At 34.4% G+C, this 20,439-nt stretch overlaps 2 protein-coding genes across 8 annotated transcripts in view; one reads left to right on the forward strand and one right to left on the reverse strand.

Annotated features, from left to right (window-relative positions):
- The window catches only part of FAM237B (family with sequence similarity 237 member B), a 97,747-nt gene that overhangs the window by 38,207 nt on the left and 39,101 nt on the right, over window positions 1-20,439 (forward strand). The gene's annotated exons all lie outside the window — the stretch shown is intronic.
- CFAP69 (cilia and flagella associated protein 69) overlaps window positions 1-20,439 on the reverse strand; it is a 62,642-nt gene that overhangs the window by 2,202 nt on the left and 40,001 nt on the right. For all 4 annotated transcript variants that reach the window (XM_058725153.1, XM_058725151.1, XM_058725150.1 and 1 more), the window contains 7 exons: window positions 15,738-15,856; window positions 11,694-11,775; window positions 8,403-8,595; window positions 5,312-5,449; window positions 4,601-4,677; window positions 2,821-3,018; window positions 1,033-1,119 (listed from right to left, as the gene is read on the reverse strand). In XM_058725153.1, the coding sequence (XP_058581136.1) occupies window positions 1,033-1,119; window positions 2,821-3,018; window positions 4,601-4,677; window positions 5,312-5,449; window positions 8,403-8,595; window positions 11,694-11,775; window positions 15,738-15,856 (894 nt within the window). The remainder of the gene's footprint in view (window positions 1-1,032; window positions 1,120-2,820; window positions 3,019-4,600; window positions 4,678-5,311; window positions 5,450-8,402; window positions 8,596-11,693; window positions 11,776-15,737; window positions 15,857-20,439) is intronic.

Consider the following 20,439-nt stretch of genomic DNA (forward strand, 5'->3'; position numbering starts at 1 on the left):
AGAAGGGGGAGACATGGTACCTCAAGTGAGCTTTTGTTCTTAACTTTGGTTTTGCTACCTTAATGTGGTTTCACTATTTTCAGGGCCTAACTTAACATTCAACAATTTCATATCTAGTGGAAGAACTGTAACATTACATAAAAGCATATCCAAAGTATTAATGGAAAAAGTGGGAAAAGTTTATATATAAAAAAAGTTTACATAAAAGTATATCCAAAAGTATTAACAGAAAAAGGAGGTTTTGGAAATACTTGCTGCTTCTCACATATCTCAAGTAAACATTCAACATTATAAACTTTTTAGATTAGTTTCTAACTTATTCCTGAAACAGCTTATCACATTTTTCCAAAGGGATGTTTCTTCTCAATTCTCATTTAAGCTTTAATATAACGTTACTTTTGATGGTCATGGAAGGGAAATACCCTTAGGGGAGAGAGTACAGACAATTATTTTTTCTGTCCTTCACTCTACTTCTTAAAGAAATGACCAATGAATAAGAAGACTCAAAATGGAAAGTAGGAGCACATTTCTCCTGCTCATTGCTGGCTAACTATTATCTCCTTTATGCAATCCAGGAAATCATCCTTGATTCCCATTGCTAGATCAAATAAAACTCCAAGTAGCGTCTTCTGTAATATGAAAATGCATAGTTTCACTTATTATGCTACATTGCGTGTGAGGATCTAACAGTGTTGGTATTCTATAGAAAGGTCAGCAGAAGGGGTGCCTGGGGGGCTCAGTCAGTTAAGCGTCTGACTTCGGCTCAGGTCATGATCTCGTGGTCTGTGAGTTTGAGCCCTGCATCAGGCTCTGTGCTGACAGCTCAGAGCCTGGAGCCTGCTTCGGATTCTGTGTCTCCCTCTCTCTCTGCTCCTCCCCCACTCATGCTCTGTCTCTCTCTCTAAAAAAAAATGAATAAACATTAAAAAAAAAAAAAAGATCAGCAGAAGGGGCAAATGAATATTCCTGAAAAAGTCTGTTTGTCTGAGTTGACTATTTGTTGTGGATATCACAAGATTTTAAAAGTCCTACCTTTAAAGTTTTAGCATTTGATGTTCTGGCCAAGAAATTTTCCCATGATTTACTAGCCAGTTCTCTTTGCTTGTGTGTGGCTTGTATCTGAAATGAGAAAGATAAGTAAGAATTCCAGTTTCTATGGAAGAATACCAAAGCGCTTTTTTAAAGCCCTTACTTTGAAGGAAGACCTAGATTTTGCCAATGTAAATTTTAGAATGACTAGCAGAGGATTAGAATATTCAGAGTTCAGCAAAAGTCTAAATATGGAGGAAAAATCCTTCCTTCACTATGTGGCTAAGGTTTGAACTGCTTTCCATGAAACGTAATATAAAACTGTTGTTATAAAAATATAAAATATAAAATAACAATAATCATTCTCCAAAGACTGATTGCTTTATGTGATTATCACTTGTGAAGACACATCATAATCCAGAACAAGCTAAGTAAATGACCCAACGGCAAATTCACGGGAGAAAATAGATTCCTACTGCCATTGATAATAGTTTACGCGAGGTTACTTCAGGAAAACTACTAATTTGTGACTGTAGCAATTTAACACAAGCAGTTTTGTGAGAGTGCCGTGTTGGTTGTGGTGATGCAGTCTAGGGAGGTAACCACTAACTGCAGGCTACTTCTAAATTATAGAAACAATTCTCAACAGGCTATTTACTAAATTATAATCAGAGGACACATGCCCTTAGCATATATTATTAAATTTACGAATTATGAACCTAAGAGTATTTAATTAAACAACTACTTAAAAATAAATGGGGTCAAAGCCATGATAACACATCAAAAATAACCAACAAATCAACAGTTGTTAGTCCACACAGCAGACGTTCTGCCATTCTACGGAACTAATGAGGCAGCAGGACTTCCAAGAGGGCTCTCCCGCTTAAGAGAAATAAATTACTTAAATGGCAACATCTATGCAATAAAACCTCTTAAAACTTTCAAGCAAATTGGTGTCTAAGATGGAGCAGAATTCACAGGTGGATGCAGACAGAATTCCTACTAGGCTGTAGATACAAACGTTTAATAGACTATGTGAAAGATCAGACAATAGAAAACTTTGGAAATCACCTTAAAGAGTTGTAAACATTTAATTGTAATCATAAAGGGTCACCAACCAGAAGTGGGGAATCTGCATCACCTTTGTATCTGGAGACAAGCTAAATAGCTACTTAACCTATTTGTTCAAAACTTCTGTTGTATTCAGTTTCTGACTGAACACAAAGCTTTAGGAGATGGTTTATATTTTCCTGGAAGGTTTTTCTGATTAAAGTCAGAGGCCAGCTTACCTCTGGATTTTTAGATAGAACATTCATTGTAAGTTTTATGGTACTGAAATGAGGATGAAGCTTTATGGATATGCCTATGGTTGGCATGCCAGTAAGGGCCTATCACAGAGGGATGGATGAGGGCCAACTTTCCCAATGAGGTTAAATGTACAGTCACAGAGATACACTATCAGACACAATTTGCCAAGTGTATACCCTTAAATAGACCACAATTTTTGGAACTGACATTTCAAAAGCTGTATCTCAGTTGTCTATTTTTTAAAATGTAAGCCTGTAGAAATCAAATTACAATGCCATAAATTCATACTGAATATAGTAATTGAATCTCAGGCTCTTAACTCCATGGTTTCTTTAAAAATTTCACAAGAACACTGAAAATAACTATAAGAAAAAACTACACAATAACTCTAAGTGCTGAAACACAAATCAGGCAAATATATCCTCTGGTCAACTAGCTTATACAATGAAATTATCTTCTGCCTTAAAAGTATATGTGACTTACTTTTGCATATACTTTTTGTTCATTTTGCACATCTTGGTGTGCTTGGCTCTCAATCATCTCACTTTGAAGAGAAGCAACCATCTTTCCAATATTTTCTGATGCTGTTGTAATAGCTTCCAAAATTTTTTTATCTGTAGTGACTGGTCTTAGCTTTTCTAATTTTATTTCTTCATAGATTTCATTCCATATTTCTCCAATCTGTTATAATAAAGTTTAAGTTTAAAAAGTTAAATTAACCAAAAATAAATGATATAATTTTAGGTAATCCTTTATTTGGGTGGTTGTTCCAAAGTTAACATCTACTGAACCACCCTTTCCCATCTTACTACTTGGGAATAAGTGCATTGGGAATAATTTGAGGCAATAGTTACATTTGAGTATTCAGAAGTAATTTATTAAATATTTTATAGTGATAAGGTATTTGTGGATGAGGCTCTACTACCTAAGTCTAGTTCACTGTCATTGTCACTGCCCTCTGGTTTATAGTCACACTGTTTTCATAGTTGCAGAAACTGCTGCTTTAGTCTCATCCTCTGGAACTACTGATGTTTTCCTCCCCAAACCCATGTATTAAAAAATGAGTTAAGGAGTGCTTGGCTGGCTCAGTCCATACAGCATGAGACTTTTGATCTCAAGAGTCGTGAGTTCAAGTCACACACTAGGTATGGAGCCTACTTAAATAAAAAAATAAAGAATATAAATTGCTTGAAAGAAAAAAAAAATCTAAGTCAGGCTGAACTTGTAGGACATTGAGCATGGGGATTCCTGGGAATCTAGAGTCCTGTCTCTTGCCCCTTATTTTCTACCTAAGACTGAATTGTAAGCTGTTAAAACTCCATGGTTTCATCATACTGACAGCTCATATTCTAGGTTGTCTGGAAATTAATGTGCTTGAGTATGCTTATATTTGCAGAAAATTTATATATCCAGGATTGGGAAGAAAAGGAGCTTTGTTTTCATTTGAAAATAGGTTTATTCATTGGCAACATTCAAATATATAATACTAATATTAGAAGAAAATGTACTTAAAAAGACGTTGCTGACACTTCAAAAGCATTTATTTGCCAATAAAGATATAACCATCAGGGTGAGCAACCTAATATCCTTTAACTGATATTTGATTACCATATAAACTAATAATAAAATCTTTAATAAATATTAATTGATTTTATTTTTCAACTTTATTTATTTATTTATTTATTTATTTATTTATTTATTTATTTTTGGGACAGAGAGACAGAGCATGAACGGGGGAGGGGCAGAGAGAGAGAGAGACACAGAATCAGAAACAGGCTCCAGGCTCCGAGCCATCAGCCCAGAGCCTGACGCGGGGCTCGAACTCACGGACCGCGAGATCGTGACCTGGCTGAAGTCGGACGCTTAACCGACTGCGCCACCCAGGCGCCCCAATATTAATTGATTTTAATAAGCAATAATTCATTAATAATTCATTTAATTATAGCTCCTAATGCTCTATAAACAGAAGAAATTATATTTTAAAAATTCTGTAAAACTTCTGAATGCCTCTGTCAGTAACATCCATCTTCTTTTATAAATAGTTAGATGAAATCATATCCTATGGAAAATAGCCAGTTAATTAATTGCATGTTTCTGGAACAGTATCAGATGCAAAATGGAAAATAAAAACTATACAGTACATGGTTGACTGCTTACAATACATGGTTGACTGCTTACAACTATGAATATAGATCTTTTATTTCCCAATTGATTTTTTTTGTCATATCAGAGTGTAATAACAAGATTATAAGAAAGTACTCACTTTAAAATCAAGGTATCTATGTATGATACAAAGAGTGACAAAATCTTCAGCAGATAGGCCAGGTAAATTTTCAAAATCTAAACAAAGTTTATAAAGAAAGAATTACTGTAACAAAGCAAGTAATTCCAAAAAAAAAAAAATAATAATAACCCCATATATCTATCATAACAACTAATGCAAACAGTTATTTTTGTTTCATCTTGATTATGGAAAAGTTAGTTTTGTGAGCTTTTGGCTTCCTCCTATAAGAAACCTCTGCCAGGTCATCCTTATTGAGTCACTGCTGTGGTTAAGACAATGATACTATATTTTCAGAGACTGAATAATGTTTGAGTACCTTTTCCCTTAATAGGAAGCAAGGACTAGAAAAAAAAAGAAAAGAAAAGGGAAAAAAAGAAGGACTTTAAAAATGCAAGTATTTCAGAATTCTTGTGTTTAAGCCTAATCATCTAAACTAACCACTTTTAATCCTGGCTGCACCTAGAACTGCCTGGGGAGCTTTGAAAAATGCTGATGCCTGGGCTCCATACCCAGAGATTCTGATTCTAATTCATCAAGGGTGTAGGCTGGACATTAGAGTAACAATGAAACATGCATTTATCTGTATCAGGGGACTTTTTGATCATGTCTGAAAAATAGACTCCAAAGCAAAATGAACTTGCACACTCTGCAAAACAGAGGCTCTTATGAATGTGACAAGTAGCTTCTTACCTAGTTTGCCCAGCACAGCATAAATTTTTGCTCTGATATTCTCGGCAACATCCATAATTGCAATAGTTGGGCAGTTTGCAGGCAGTGGCATGATTTTTTGCTCTTCTTGGAAACTAGTAAATAGAGGTTTCTTTGTATCTACTCATTGCATATCATGAAAACACAGAAAGGACAGGTAAAAACATTAGTAAATTAATTTAATTTGAAATTTTACTCCAGACATAGAATATATATTATAAAATAGTGCATTGTATATGGTTATTCTTGTGAAAGCATAAGTAATCCAGTTATTCCCCATTCTATGGCAAAATTTAAAGCTTTTTTATTATTTACGTACAATATGAAAATTTCACAAAATAACTATTTTAGGGGTGCCTGGGTGGCTCAGTCAGTTAAGTGTCTGACTCTTGATTTTGGCTCAGGTCATGATCTCAAGGTTCATGGGTTTGAGCCCTGAATCGGGCTCTGTGCTGACAGGGCAGAGCCTGCTTGGAATTCTCTCTTCCTCTCTCTGCCCCTCTCACGCTCTTCTCTCTCAAAATAAATAAATAAAAATTAAAAAATTACTTTTGGGGTGCCTGGGTGGCTTAGTCAGTTAAGCATCTGACTCTTGATTTCAACTAGGTCAAGATCTCACAGTTCGGGGTTCAAGCCCTACGTCAGCCTCTACAGTGGTGGCGTGGAGGCTGCTTGGGATCCTCTCTCTCCCTTTCTCTGCCCCTCCCCTGTTCATGCTCTCTCTCACTCTCAAAATATATAAATACACTTAAAAAAATAAAAGTGATTCATCACTTATATACAACACCCAGCACTTCTCATAAGTGCCCTCCTTAATAGCCATCACTCAACTAGCCCATTCCCCCCACCTCCCTCCATCAACTCTCAGTTTGTTCTCTATCATTAAGAGTCTCTTGTGGTTTGTTTCCCTCTCTTCTCTTCCCTCACCCCTTTCCATATGTTTGTTTGTTTTGTTTCTTAAGTTCCACATATGGGTGAAATCATATAGTATTTGTCTTTCTGTGATTGACTTATTTTGCTTATTAGCACAATGTATTTTTACTCCACGTCATTGCAAATGATAATATTTCATTCTTTTTGATGGCTGAGTAATATTTCACTGTATATATATACATACTACCTCTTCTTTATCCATTCATCAGTTGATGGACATTTGGGCTCTTTCCATAGTTTGGCTATTATTGAGCATACTGCTGTAAACATTGGGGAGCACATACCCCTTCAAATCTTTATTTTTGTATCCTTTGGGTAAACACCTAATAGTGAAATTGCTGGATTGTAGGGTAGATCTATTCTTAGTTTTTTTGAGGAATCTCCATACTGTTCTACAGAGTGGCTATACCAGTTTGCATTCCCACTAACAGTGCAAGAGGGTTCCTGTTTCTCTGCATCCTCACAAACACCTGTTTCTTGTGTTGTTAATTTTAGCCATTCTCACAGGTGGGAAGTGATATCTCATTGTGGTTTTGATTTGTATTTCTCTGATGATGAGGGATATTGAGCAACATTTCATGTGTCTGTTGGCCATCTGGATGTCTTCTTTGGGAAAGTGTCTATTCATGTCTTCTGCCTATTTTTTAACTGGATTATTTGTTTTTTGGGTGTTGGGTTTTATAAATTCTGTATACATTCTAGATACTAACCCTTTATCAGATATGCAATTATCTTGCAAATTATCTTCTCCCATTCAGTCAGTTGCCTTTTAGTTTTGATTGTTTCCTTCCCTGTACAGAAGCTTTTTATCTTGATGAAGTGCACGTTTGCTTTTTGTCCCTTGCCTTCAGCCACGTGTCTACTAAGAAGTTGCTGTGGCCAAGGTCAAAGAGGTTGCTGCCTGTGTTCTCCTCTAGGATTTTGATGGTTTTCTGTCTCACATTTAGGTATTACATCCATTTTGAGTTTATTTTTGTGTGTGGCGTAAGCATGTGTATGGTGTATGCATGTCACTGTCTGGTTTTCCCAACACCATTTGCTGAATATACTTTTTTTCCATTGGATATTCTTTTCTACTTCGTTGAAGATGAACTATCCATATAGTTCGGTGCATTTCTGAGTTTTCTCCTCTGTCCCATTGATCTATGTATCTGTTTTTGTGCCAGTACCATAGTGTCTTGATGACCACAGCTTTGTAATACAGCTTTAAATCTAATGTGGATGAATCTTAAGAACAATATTGAATAGAAGAGATCTAGTTGTGCTTGGAAAGGGTCTATGAGTAGGGTCTTTCTGGGGTGTTTACAATAGATCATTTCTCTTTGTTTTTCCTTTAAAAATCATTCCTATTGTGGTTTAACTTACATGCAATAAAATAATTGTAACATTTTATATATGTATTACATATACATATGCAATGTATAATGTAAACTGTGTATTAGTCACATAGATGTTGGCTTTATAATAATTCATTAGACTATTCATTTGTAAAAAAAAAAAGTAAACTGCATGAATATGAATCAACAGAAATGTGCAAAATACTATACAGGCACTCTATTTATATCCCCAATTTTATCAGTAAATGAAATGGGTTGAATCTATTTGTAAAAGCAGGTAACTCAAAGGAACTTCTTTAGGACATGGTGTTAGGTTTTGTTTTGTTTTGAGTTAAACAATATAATCAAATACCACTTCCTGAAAATATCTATAAAAATATGAATCTGCTGATAATATACTTTTCTTCCATTCATTCAGAATTTATGATAGCAAGTTCTTCAAACTCTTGTGAAAAGAACCTTAAACAAAGGGGTGAAAGTTCTCATACTTCCCTCATATCTTAAAGATCTCTTTCTAAAAATATGGGTGAAAGATGATGAAGTCCTATGGATGTAATTAACAGGGTGGTGGCTATTCTAACAATATTTTATTATATATTTGAAAGTTGCTGAGAGTAGTTCTTAAAAGTTCCATCACAAGAAAAAGATTGTAACTGTGTGGTGATGGATGTTAACTAAACTTATTGTGGTAATAATTTTGTAATGTATAAAAAACTAAAAAACTAATGCAACGTAAAATTCACTTATATCTCAATTAAAAATATGCATCTAATTGCTATTATAACAGTTATAAATACACTTACCAATGATCATCCCATGTTTATCACGTTTTACTCCTAGTTCTTTTTCTTCCTTTCTCCATAATTTAATTAAAAGACTAGCAGCTGTCTGGTCCTTCTTCCCTCGCCAAGCATTAACATGAGCCGTAGTTTTGGGATTATCACAAAATTCAACCATTATTCCAAGTACTAGATTACAGAATTTTTTTTGGTTCAACTTTTGCAAGGAAACAGGAAAGAAAAAAATGCAATAAATTTTAAAAATTATTACCTTCAAAAAAGAAAACAAACATTTGTATTACTGATCAGTAACTTTCTTCTAAATGACTGCCTTAAAATTCAGACTGAAGTATGATTTGGGACAATCTCCTATTAAAAAGTATGTTTTCAAACATTAAGAATTAGAAAATAGAAAAGGATTCAATATAATTCTGATATAGTCATGAATATATGTCATGACCAAAATGTAATGATTAGGTTCAGTCAGAAAAAGAGAGATTATAAAAATAAATGAAAATGTTCATTTTAGGTAGAGCAATGGCAACAGTACTATACATAGTTCACTGTATTTATAGGATCTTTCCAATTTACATGATTTATTAAGGTTTATAAAGACTCATATTAACTATAATCTCATTGTGATTAAGAAAATAACTGATGGTAATTGCAAGTGGAAGTCATATATGAAAATAGATACAAATGAGATGTAATTTTGTATTTTGAAAATCAGCATCCAAAACAGTAAGCATTTAAGAAAAATCGTCAAGCATATTCCTTTGTTTTGCTACTAGTTTTCAGCAAACCAAAATTTAGGTATAGAAAAGTCCATCCACAATAATAGCCTCCTCCACACAATAATTTGTGTCTGAAATATTTTTTGTTGATTAACTCATAGTATACCACTAATAGAATATAGCAAAGGAAACATGTAACCTGTTGTTTGAACTGCAAACATTATCAGTTTCCTCTTTTATAAAATGAAAGATTATAATATTACCTGCTTTAAAGAGTTATTATGATGAATTATACAAGACTGCCTGGCACATAGAAAGTTCTAAATAATATGTAACATAATTAGCAATTATTGCATACTGAATAAATATTTTAGCAGATTGTATTAAGCAGAACTCTCAACTGAGTTTTTTACTCCTATATATCACTTTCAGGAAAAAGGGGCAAATGTCAAAGGTTGGAGTTGATCTAAAAATTTCATTAAAGAATATTTTTTATCTGTAATTAACTTGATTGGTTTGATCCACATTAAGTACAATCTAATAATTATATTCATAATAATAGAAAACACTTACATGGTAAAAATATGTCAGGCACTATTCCAAACAAGTGTGTATGTGTGTGTATGTGTCTGTCTGTCTATACACACACACACACGTGCACACGCATATATAATCACTCATATAAATCTCCCAACAGTGCACGGGGTAGATACTGTTATCTCTTTTATAGATGAAGAAACATATTACAGAGATGTTAAATACTTGTCCAAGGTACACAGCTAACAAGTATTGGAGGCCTCAATCAGACTGATTGCAGCCTATGCTCATAACCATTGTGCTATATATGGCTTCTCCTAGCAGTCTTCTTCATGCCTTTCCATCAGAGAAACCCTAGTGGTGAAGGAGAGTGAACACAATTGAGAAATGTCTGTGAAGTCTTTTATATAATCTTAAATATTCCTATAGAATTTATTATTTTATAATTATTTTTAATGTTGATTTTTGGGAGAGAGAGAGAACACAAGCGAGATCATGACCTGAGGCTTCACCAACTGAGCCACCCAGGTGCCCCTATTATATAACTCCCTAATTTTGAGTCTTTAAATAAAAAGATTCTAGGAAGATATGCCAAATTAATTCTGTGACTTTGAGAATCTCCTGACACATCACCATGTGTCTCTGGGCACACCTGTACTCTCATCAGAGAAGCATGGTGAGGTATACATCATTTAGTAGAGCCACACATATATTCTTCCATATTATGTCCAATATCTCTGAATTTTCCAAGGGTTTCTGGTCATGATTCATTCCTGTTTATCAAGGTTTATCATTATTTATGTTTTGTATGTAATTTTTTATATCTAATGAGTTTGCTCTCCTATCTGTAATGCCAACTAATTTTCTTTCAGAGAGATGAAGGGACACAAATAACTGTAGTACATTTGCTAAATCCAATTAAGTTCATTATTCTGTTAATAAAATCATGAATGGTGGCAATCACAGGCAGGGACAGAATATCTCTCAAAGTTTTACTGAAACCAAAATAACTTTTCCTCCCACATTGTCTTGACTATGGACTTACTTAGAATTCAGGCCAGTAGAAAATGACTTTGAGGATAATTGAGGGTCTTTGCCATTCTTAATTGGTATTAGATGGCAACTATATTTCCTGACAGGCTTAATATATCCATTCCTGTTCATTCTGTGAAATGGTCTATGACATACTAATTCCTCGCATAACCTACAAACTATACACAATTCTTAAAAAATACTGATCTTTACTCCTTTGTGTAATGTAGCCCTTAACTTTTAATACTAAAAGAAGCTAGAAGTTATCGATAATGATTATATATTTTGATATTGTCTAGCACTTCACACACTATTTCCTTAAAGGTTGGTGGGGAAAAGAAATCCCATAAAACAAATTATCTTTTGTTATGTGTTTGTGAGTTCTGACCTAAGTACACTGGTTTCTTCAGAGGAGGGATTTTCAGAGCTTTTACCTATACAAATGCAAATTATGATCTCCAGGTGAGATTTTGTTTCACGTTTACTTCTTTATTTTTGAGAGACTGGGAGAGTAAGCACAACTGGGGGAAGGATGGAGAGAGGGAGGGAGACACAGAATCTAAAGCAGGCTCTAGGCTCCGAGCTGTCAGTTCAGAGCCTAACGCAGGGCTTGAACCCATGAACCGTGAGATCATGACCTGAGCCAAGTCAGACACTTAACTGACTGAGCCACCAAGATTTTATTTAAAACAAACATTTAAACATGATTTGGGGACACATTTAATTACAGAATTAATTATTTACACATTAATTATTATTATTTATTATTTTTATAATAATTATTAATTATAATATAATTTTATATAATTTTAATATATATTTATATTTAATATAATTTTAATATAATAATAATAATTATTAATTATTATTACACACAATTATTACATATTAATTATTAAATGTGTAATTAATTACACATTTAATTACAGTGTTCTGTGGCACTTAGCTTTGGAAAGCTTTAATAAAGACATATTATTATTAGTATTTTATAATTGTTAACAATCATACTTACTGCCAGTAAATCCAAAAGGAGAAAAATGCCTTCCTTTTCAAGAAAATAATCCTCTAAGGGATAACATCCCAAAATACAGCACCTTAAATAAAAAGGAAGTTATTCCTTTAACAAGGATTCTACTATCTATAAATATTGTCTACTTCTATATCTTTGACTATGTTAGATGCCTCATTTAAGAGAAATCATGTATAAGAGTTTTCTGTGACTGACTTATTTCACTTAGCATAGTGTCTTCCAGGTCCATCCATGTTGCTATAAATAGGATTTTCTTTTTTTAAGGCTGAGTAATATTCCATAGTGTGTATATATACCATATTTTCTTATCCATTCATCTATTGATGGAACATTTGGGTTGTTTCCATATCCTGGTTATTGTTTTTTTTTTTTAAATTTTTTTTTTAACGTTTATTTATTTTTGAGACAGAGAGAGACAGACCATGAACGGGGGAGGGTCAGAGAGAGAGAGAGAGGGAGACACAGAATCCGAAACAGGCTCCAGGCTCTGAACTGTCAGCACAGAGCCCGACGCGGGGCTCGAACTCACGAACCGCGAGATCATGACCTGAGCCGAAGTCGGACGCTTAACCGACTGAGCCACCCAGGCACCCCTCCATATCCTGGTTATTGTGAATAGTGCTGCAATGAACATGGGACTGCAGCTATTTCTTTAAGATCCTGATTTCAATTCTGTTGGATATATACGTAGAAGAGGGATTACTGGATCAGGTGGTAGTTCTATTTTTAATTTTGTGAGGAACCTCCATGCTCTTTTCCATAGTGGCTGCACCACTTGGCATTCCTAACAATGTCAAGAGAGTCTCTTTTCTCCATATTCTTGCCAACATTTCTATATCTATATATCTCTATATATATCTACCTACCTGTCTATCTATTTACCTATTTTTGTTTTGAATAACCACCCTAGCAGGTATAAGGTGATATCTCATTGTGGTTTTGATTTGCATTTTCCTGATGATTAGTTGTTCCATATGAATTTTTAGGATTGTGTTTTCTATTTCTGTAAAAAATATCTTTAGGATTTAATAGGGATTACATGGAGCTATACATCACTTTGACTAGTATGACATTTAAGCAATATTAATTATCCCAATCCATGAACACAAGAAGTCCTTCCATTTATTTGTATCTGCTTTCATTTCTTTCATCAGTGCTTTATAGTTTTCAGGGTTTAAGTCTTTTACTTCCTTGGTTATGTTTTTTCCTAAGTACTTTATTCTTTTTGGTGCTATTCTCTTTGATGCTATTTACTTAATTTTCTTTTTGCATAGTTCATTATTGGTGTAAAGAAATGCAACTGATTTTTGTAGATGATTTTGTATCTTGAAACTTTATAAGCTCATGTAAGCTCATCAAGAGATAATTTTACTTCTTTTTTTCTGATTTAGATGCCTTTTATTTCTTTTTCTTGCCTAATTGCTCTGGCTAGTACTTACAGTATTGAGTAGAAATAGTGAGAGTGGGTATCTTGGCCTGGTTACAGATCTTAGAGGAAAAGCTTTTAGCTTTCCACCATTGAGTATAATGTGGGTTTTTCATTTATGGCCTTTATTGTGTTAAGGCAAGTTCCTTCTCTACCTAATTTGTTGAGAGTTTGTTTTTATCATGAAAGGGTGTTGAATTTTGTCACATGCATTTTTTCTAGAACTGAGATGATTGTGATTTTTGTTCTTCATTGTGTTAATGTGGTATATCACACTGATTGATTTGCTTGTATTGAGCAATTCTTGCATGCCAAGGATAAATCCCACTTGGTAATGGTGTATGATTCTTTTAATTTGTTGTTGAATTCAGTTTGTTAATATTTTCTATAGGACTTTTGCTTCTATGGTCCTCAGGAATATTGCTCTGTAGTTTTTCTTTTCTTATAGTATCTTTGTGTGGCTTTGGTATCATGGTGATGCTGGCCTCATAAAATGATTTTGGAAGTGTTCCCTTTTCTATATTTTGGAAGAATTTAAGGATTGTATTAATTCTTCTTTAAATGTTTGGTAAATTTCAACTGTGAAGCTCTCAAGTCTTGAGCTGTTTTTGTTAGGAGGTTTGTTTTTTGTTTTTTAGAGAGGGAGAGAGAGCACAAGCTGGGGAGAGGGGCAGAGGAAGAGAGAGAAAGAGAGAGACAGAGAGAGAGAGAGAATCTTGAGCAGACTTCACGCTGAGCACAGAGCCCACACAGGCTTAGTTTCACTATTGGGAGATTATAACCTGAGCCAAAATCAAGAGTCAGACACTTAACTGACTCAGCCACCCAGGTGTTCCAGGAGGTTTTTGATTACTGAGGTTCAGGCTTTCTAATTCTTCTTGATTCAGTCTTGGTGGGTTGTATGTTTCTAGGAATTTTATCTATTTCTTCTATATTGTCCAATTTGTTGGCATAGAGTTGTTCATAATAATCTCTTATGATCTTTTTTATTTCTATGGCATCTGTTGTGATATGTTGTTTCATTTACATCATTTATTTTGAATCATCTTCCTTCTTTTTCATCCTCTAGTTAGTGCTTTGTAGACTTTGATATGTTTTCAAAACAAACCAGCTCTTATTTTTCTGGATTTCTTCCCAATCCCTCATTTATTTCTGTTCTAATCTTTATTATTTTCTTTATTCTGCCAACTTTGAGCTTAGTTTGTTCTTCCTTTACTAGTTCCTTTATGTGTAAAGTTAGGTTGTTTGAATCATTCTTCTTTTCTATCTAGGTATTTATCCCCATAAACTTCCCTCTTAGCACTGTTGTTGCTGTATCACATAAGTTTTGTTATGCTATACTTTCATTTTAGTTTGTCTTGAGAAATTTCTAATTTTCCTTTTGCTTTTGTCTTTGACCCAGTGGTAGTTCAAGGGTGTGTTAATCCCCATGCATTTGTGAATTTTCCTAACTTCCATTTGGTATTGATTTCTAGTTTTCTTCCATTGTGGTCAGAAAAGATATTTTGAATGATTTAAGTCTTCTTAAATTTGTTAAGACTTGTTTGTGACCTTGTAGGCAGAACCAGCCCCCCATCCTGTGGTTATCTAGGCGCTCTCCAAAAACTACCTCATTGACATAAACTCAGATGTGGTTGAAAGGGGCTTGTTATATATAACAAAAGACACAGCCTTCAAAAGTTATTACTCTGGAGCTATTACAGGAACTGAGAATAAAAGACCAAATATTGTAACAAAAGATGTTCTCATTGCTCTTTGTGTTAGATCTATAGTCAGTTTTTCCCCCCAGATATGCTGCAGTGGGGCTGTCATGAATCCCACCCAAGCAGAAAAAAAGAAATATATAAGTGTTAATGATATTTGAAACTCAAGTAATTTTCTCCAAGACAAAATTTCATAAATTAATGTTAAGAAAAGCAATATTTATTTATTTATTGCTATTTAGGAATGCTAAGACATTTGGGGGAAAATATTGTTAGGAAATACCTAATCAATTGGTTTTTGACTCTTCAAAGAGGAAATGAGTGAGGAACTGTATGAGTAAAAGTAGATGCTTGTGTTTTTCTAGACCAGGCCAAAATGGAATGGATTCAAATCACAAAAACAAGGATTTAAGTTTATATACAAACTTGTATCCTGAGTTACAGACAAGATTGCTTTCCAAAGGATGTTAGTAAATATCATTTCTGGACTATTGAAAAGAAAAAGGCAAAAAGGCAAAAAAAAAGGGGGGGGGCATTGGAAGAGTTATCTTTATGGTGTGATTTTAAGGGAAGAAAAATTTTTTATGAATTTAGCAAAACTTTTATTGAAGCTTAAATTGTGGTACAAAAATACATTTCAACTGATTTAAGAGAGAAATTATTGCAACAAAATTTTCCCTCCTCTATCATACACACTAGAGTTAATTTCAATTATTATCCAATCTATAGTTTTAATCTAATCTATAGTTTTAATAGTTTAACTGCACAAATTTGTGCAGTTTTAAAAAATTAGATAGAAATCTTAAATCTATTTAAAAAAATCAGACCTCAAGCCAACAAATGTCATGAGGTAATTTTCTTGTATTATAGTTCTAACTTGGTTACAGTAATACTCACCAAATGCTGTCCAGTGTACTAAAAAGAAGTACATTATAGCCTAATCCACTCTGAAACTTCATGGGGTCGGTTTTCATTACATGAAGAATTATATCCACTCCTTCTGTTCCGAAAATTTCCTAAGAGATTTATTTAAAATTATGTTTTGAAATAATCTCATCCTTTTCTATTTCATTTTGTCCCCTAAAACTTTTTCTACCAGAGAAGCAGAAAACACTGTTACTTTATTACACAATTTTTTGAATTAATACTCAGTGTCAGGAGTTTAGGACAAATTATTATAAAGCTAATCATTTTAAGAAAGGGCATCAATCACTATGCTTGCTTAATGTCTCTTTATAATTTTTATTTTTCCCTTTCTTTTTTAAAAAAAAAATACACCATAAGCTTGCCCCATGATTTTCTTCCACATTATAATGAATGTAGTCCAATATCCTGTCAGATGAATGCTAGATAGCAAAAACTAATTCTATCATGGAAGATTTTTTAATGCTCTCAAGAGAGAAATATACATACATATATGTATACATATATATATTTCTCTCATATATATGAGATTCATATAAGGTTTTGTAAAACCTTTAATAATTTATATCAAGTTATTACCAGTTAATATTTCTCCCTTAACAATTACCTTTCCCATTGCTTTGTTGTTTAGTTCTGCTACCCAGTAAGCAAGACTATGAGCATTTTTCCAGAAGAACACAGGCACAGGATGACAGAATACAAGGAAAAGTTGCACCAAAGCTCAGAGTGAGGTGTGGATTTACTGTTCTTGCTGGCTTTCCCTAAAACCCCTCTATTGAAAACTTCATAATCTTTAATTTTTATCTTTCCAATTCTATCTTTTGCTATTTATCAATCTTAGAGACTCAGAGTTTATTATAGAGTTAAAAAAGATCAAAAGGAATTAAGCTCTTTTTTTCTAATTTTTAATTCTAGTTATGAATTCAATTTTCTCCAAGTTTTTATTTAAATTCCACTTAGTAACACAGTGTAATATTAGTTTAAGGTGTAGAATTCAGTGATTCATCACTTACATACAGCACCCAGGGTTTCACACAAGTGCTCCTTAATGCCCATCACCCTGAATCAAATGTAAACTCAAAAAAACATTTATAATGCTACAGCCACTTTGGAAGAACTGTTTTCCAGTTTCTTAAAAACAGACACCTATTTTATGAACCATTAATTGCACTCCTAGGTATTTAGGAGAAATGAAAGAATGATGTCCACAAAAAACTACTATAAAAATGTTCACTGAAGCTTTCTACATAATAGTCCCAAATGGAAACAACCTAAGTGTTTATCAATAGGCGAATGGATAAAAAAAATTTGGTATATTCAGAGTGAAATACTATTCAGCAATAAAAAGAAATGAACTGCTGATACCTGCAACAATATCAATATATTTCAGAAATATAATGCTGGATGACAGAAACCAGTTATAAAATAGTAAATACTATGTGGTTCCATTCATGTAAAGTAAATAAATAGGCAATACTAACTTAAGGGGATAGAAATCAGAATAGTGGTTACCTGAAGGCAAGTGGGGGGATGTCTGCTAAGGGGCATGAAAGAATTTTATAGGGATGGGGCACCTGGGTGGCTTAGTCAGTTAAGCATTTAACTCTTGATTTTGGCTCAGGTCATGATCTCACAGATGTGGGATCAAGCCCCACGTCAGGCTCTGTGGAGAGCATGGAGCCTGCTTGGAATTCTCCCTCTCTGTCCCTCCCCTGATAGTGCTTGCTCTCTCTCTCTCTCTCCCTCTGTCTCTCAAAAATAAATAAATTAAAAAAAAAAAGAATTTTATAGTGAGATAACAATAGTCTGTTTTAATTGGGGAACTGGTTAAATGGGTATATACATTCATCAAAACCTATCAAAATATACACAAAATATATATTTTATCGTATATAAGAATACTCTAATTACAAAAAAGAATATTAAAACTTCACAGGATTAAAAAAACACCAACATTTATGGACACCAAGAAAAAGTTTAGAGGGAGGAGTTAAGGTGGCAGATGAGTAGGGGGACCAGGATTTCCTTCCTCCCTCAAACACAGCTCTATTGAGGTTAGAGCATTTGGAACACCAGGAAATAAATCTGGCGGGGGGCGGGGGGGGGGTTAGCAGAAGGATCTCCACGGGTTGAGGGAGACAGCTTAGTGGGTCAGAGGTGCATGTATGCAAACTGGGGGAGATAAAACAGTGTAGGCATGGAGGGGAAGGAACCTCTTCTTTGGAGAGACAAAAGGGAAAGACAGAGGCTGTCGAATTGTGGTATTGTGTTAGTACAAGAGTAAAACCTCTCCAGACCACAGACTGGGGAGTGAGAAATATGGAGAGTGCCAGTTTCTACCTTGCAAACAGCGCCAGGAGCTGAGGATCGGAGTTTTAAAAATTGTGTGGCTTTCTTCAGACTGACAAATTCCTGGACACTCACACACTACCAAAACTCAAACAGGAAGAAATAGAAAATTGGATCAGACCCATAACCAGCAAAGAAACTAAATTGGTTATCAAACATCTCCTAACAAGTAAGAGTCCTGGGCTAGATGGCTTCCCAAGGGAATTATGCCAGATATTTAAAGCAGAGTTAATACCTATTCTCAAACTGTTCCAAAAAAATAAAAATGGAAGGAAAGCTTCCAGACTCATTCTAGGAAGCCAGCATTACCTTGATTCCCAAATCAAACAAAGACCCTACTAGAAAGGAGAATTACAGGCCAATATCCTTGATGAACATGGATGCAAAAATTCTCAACAAGATACTAGCAAATCAAATTCAATAGCATATAGAAAGAATTATTCACCATGATCAAGTGGGATTCGTTCCTGGGCTGCAGGGCTGGTTCAATATTCACAAATCAATCAATGTGATACATCACATTAACAGAAGAAAGGATAAGAACCATATGGTCCTGTCAATAGATGCATAAAAAGCATTTGACAAAATACAGCATCCTTTCTTAATAAAAACCCTCAAGAAGTCAGGATAGAAGGAATATACCATAACACCATAAAAGCCATATTATATGTTATAATATAACATAACATCATGAAAGGCCCTAATACCATCCTCAATGGGGAAAAACTGAGAGCTTTCCTCATGAGATCAGGAATACAACAGGGATGTCCACTCTCACCATTGTTGCTTAACCTGGTGTTGGAAGTTCTAGCTTCAGCAATCAGACAACAAAATGAAATAAAAGGCATCCAAATTGGCAAAGAAATGAAACTTACACTCTTTGCAGATGACACGATACTCTATGTGGAAAACCCAAAAGACTCTACCAAAAACTACTAGAACTGATACAGGAATTCAGCCAAGTCTTAGGATATAAAATCAATGTACAGAAATCGGTTATATTTATATACATCAATAATGTAGCAACAGAAAGAGATATCAGGGAATCAATCCTATTTACAATTGCACCAAAACCCATAAAATACCCAGGAATAAACCTAACCAAAGAGATGAAAAATCTATACACTGAAAACTATGAAAAGCTTATGAAAGAAATTGAAGAAGACACAAAAAAATGGAAAAATATTCCATGCTCATGGACTAGAAGAATAAATATTGTTAAAATGTCAATACTACCCAAAGCAGTCTACGTATTCAGTGCAATCCCTATCAAAGCATTCTTCACAGCTAGAACAAACAATCCTAAAATTTGTATGGAACCACAAAAGTACCTGAATAATCAAAGTAATGTTGAAAAAGAAAACCAAAGGTAGAGGCATCACAATCCTGGACTTTCTCCTGTTTATTACAAAGCTGTAACCATCAACACAGTACGGTATTGGCACAAAAACAGACACATCGACCATGAATAGAGAATCCAGAAATGGACACACAAATCCTTTGTCCTTTGACAAAGCAGGAAAGGGTATCCAATGGAAAAAAGACAGTGTCTTTAGCAAATGGTGAGGGGAGAACTGGACAGCAACATACAGAAGGAAGCTGGACCACTTTCTTACACCATACACAAAATAAATTCAGAATAGATAAAAGACCTAAATGTGAGACAGGCAACCATTAAAGTCCTACAGTAGAAAACAGGCAGCAACTTCTTTGATCTCGGCCACGGCAACTTCTTACTTACATGTCTCTGAATGCAAGGGAAGTAAAAGCAAAAATGAATTATTGGTACCTCATCAAGACAAAAAGCTTCTGCACTGCAAAGGAAATGATCAACAAAACTAAAAGGCAACCAACAGAATGGGAGAAGATATTTGCAAATGGCCAATCAGATAAAGGGTTAGTATCCAAAATCTATAAAGAACTTACCAAACTCAACACATGAAAAACAGACAATCCAGTGAAGAAATAGGCAGAAGACATCAATAGACACTTTTCCAAAGAAGACATCCACATGGCTAATATGCATATGAAAAAGATGCTCAACATCACATATCATCAGGGAAATAGAAACCAAAACCATAATGAGATACCACCTCATACCAGTCAGAATGGCTAAAATTAAGAACTCAGGAAACAACAGATGTTGGCAAGAATGTGGAGAAAGGAGAACCCTCTTGCACTATTGGTGCGAATGCAAACTGGTGCAGCCACTCTGGAAAACAGTGTGGAGGTTCTTCAAAAAATTAAAAATAGAATTACCCTACATCCCAGCAATTGCACTACTAGGAATTTTTCCAAAGGATACAGGAGTGCTGACTTGAAGGGG

Source organism: Neofelis nebulosa, chromosome 4 (assembly GCF_028018385.1).
Source record: "Neofelis nebulosa isolate mNeoNeb1 chromosome 4, mNeoNeb1.pri, whole genome shotgun sequence".
Classification (NCBI taxonomy): Eukaryota; Metazoa; Chordata; class Mammalia; order Carnivora; family Felidae; genus Neofelis; species Neofelis nebulosa.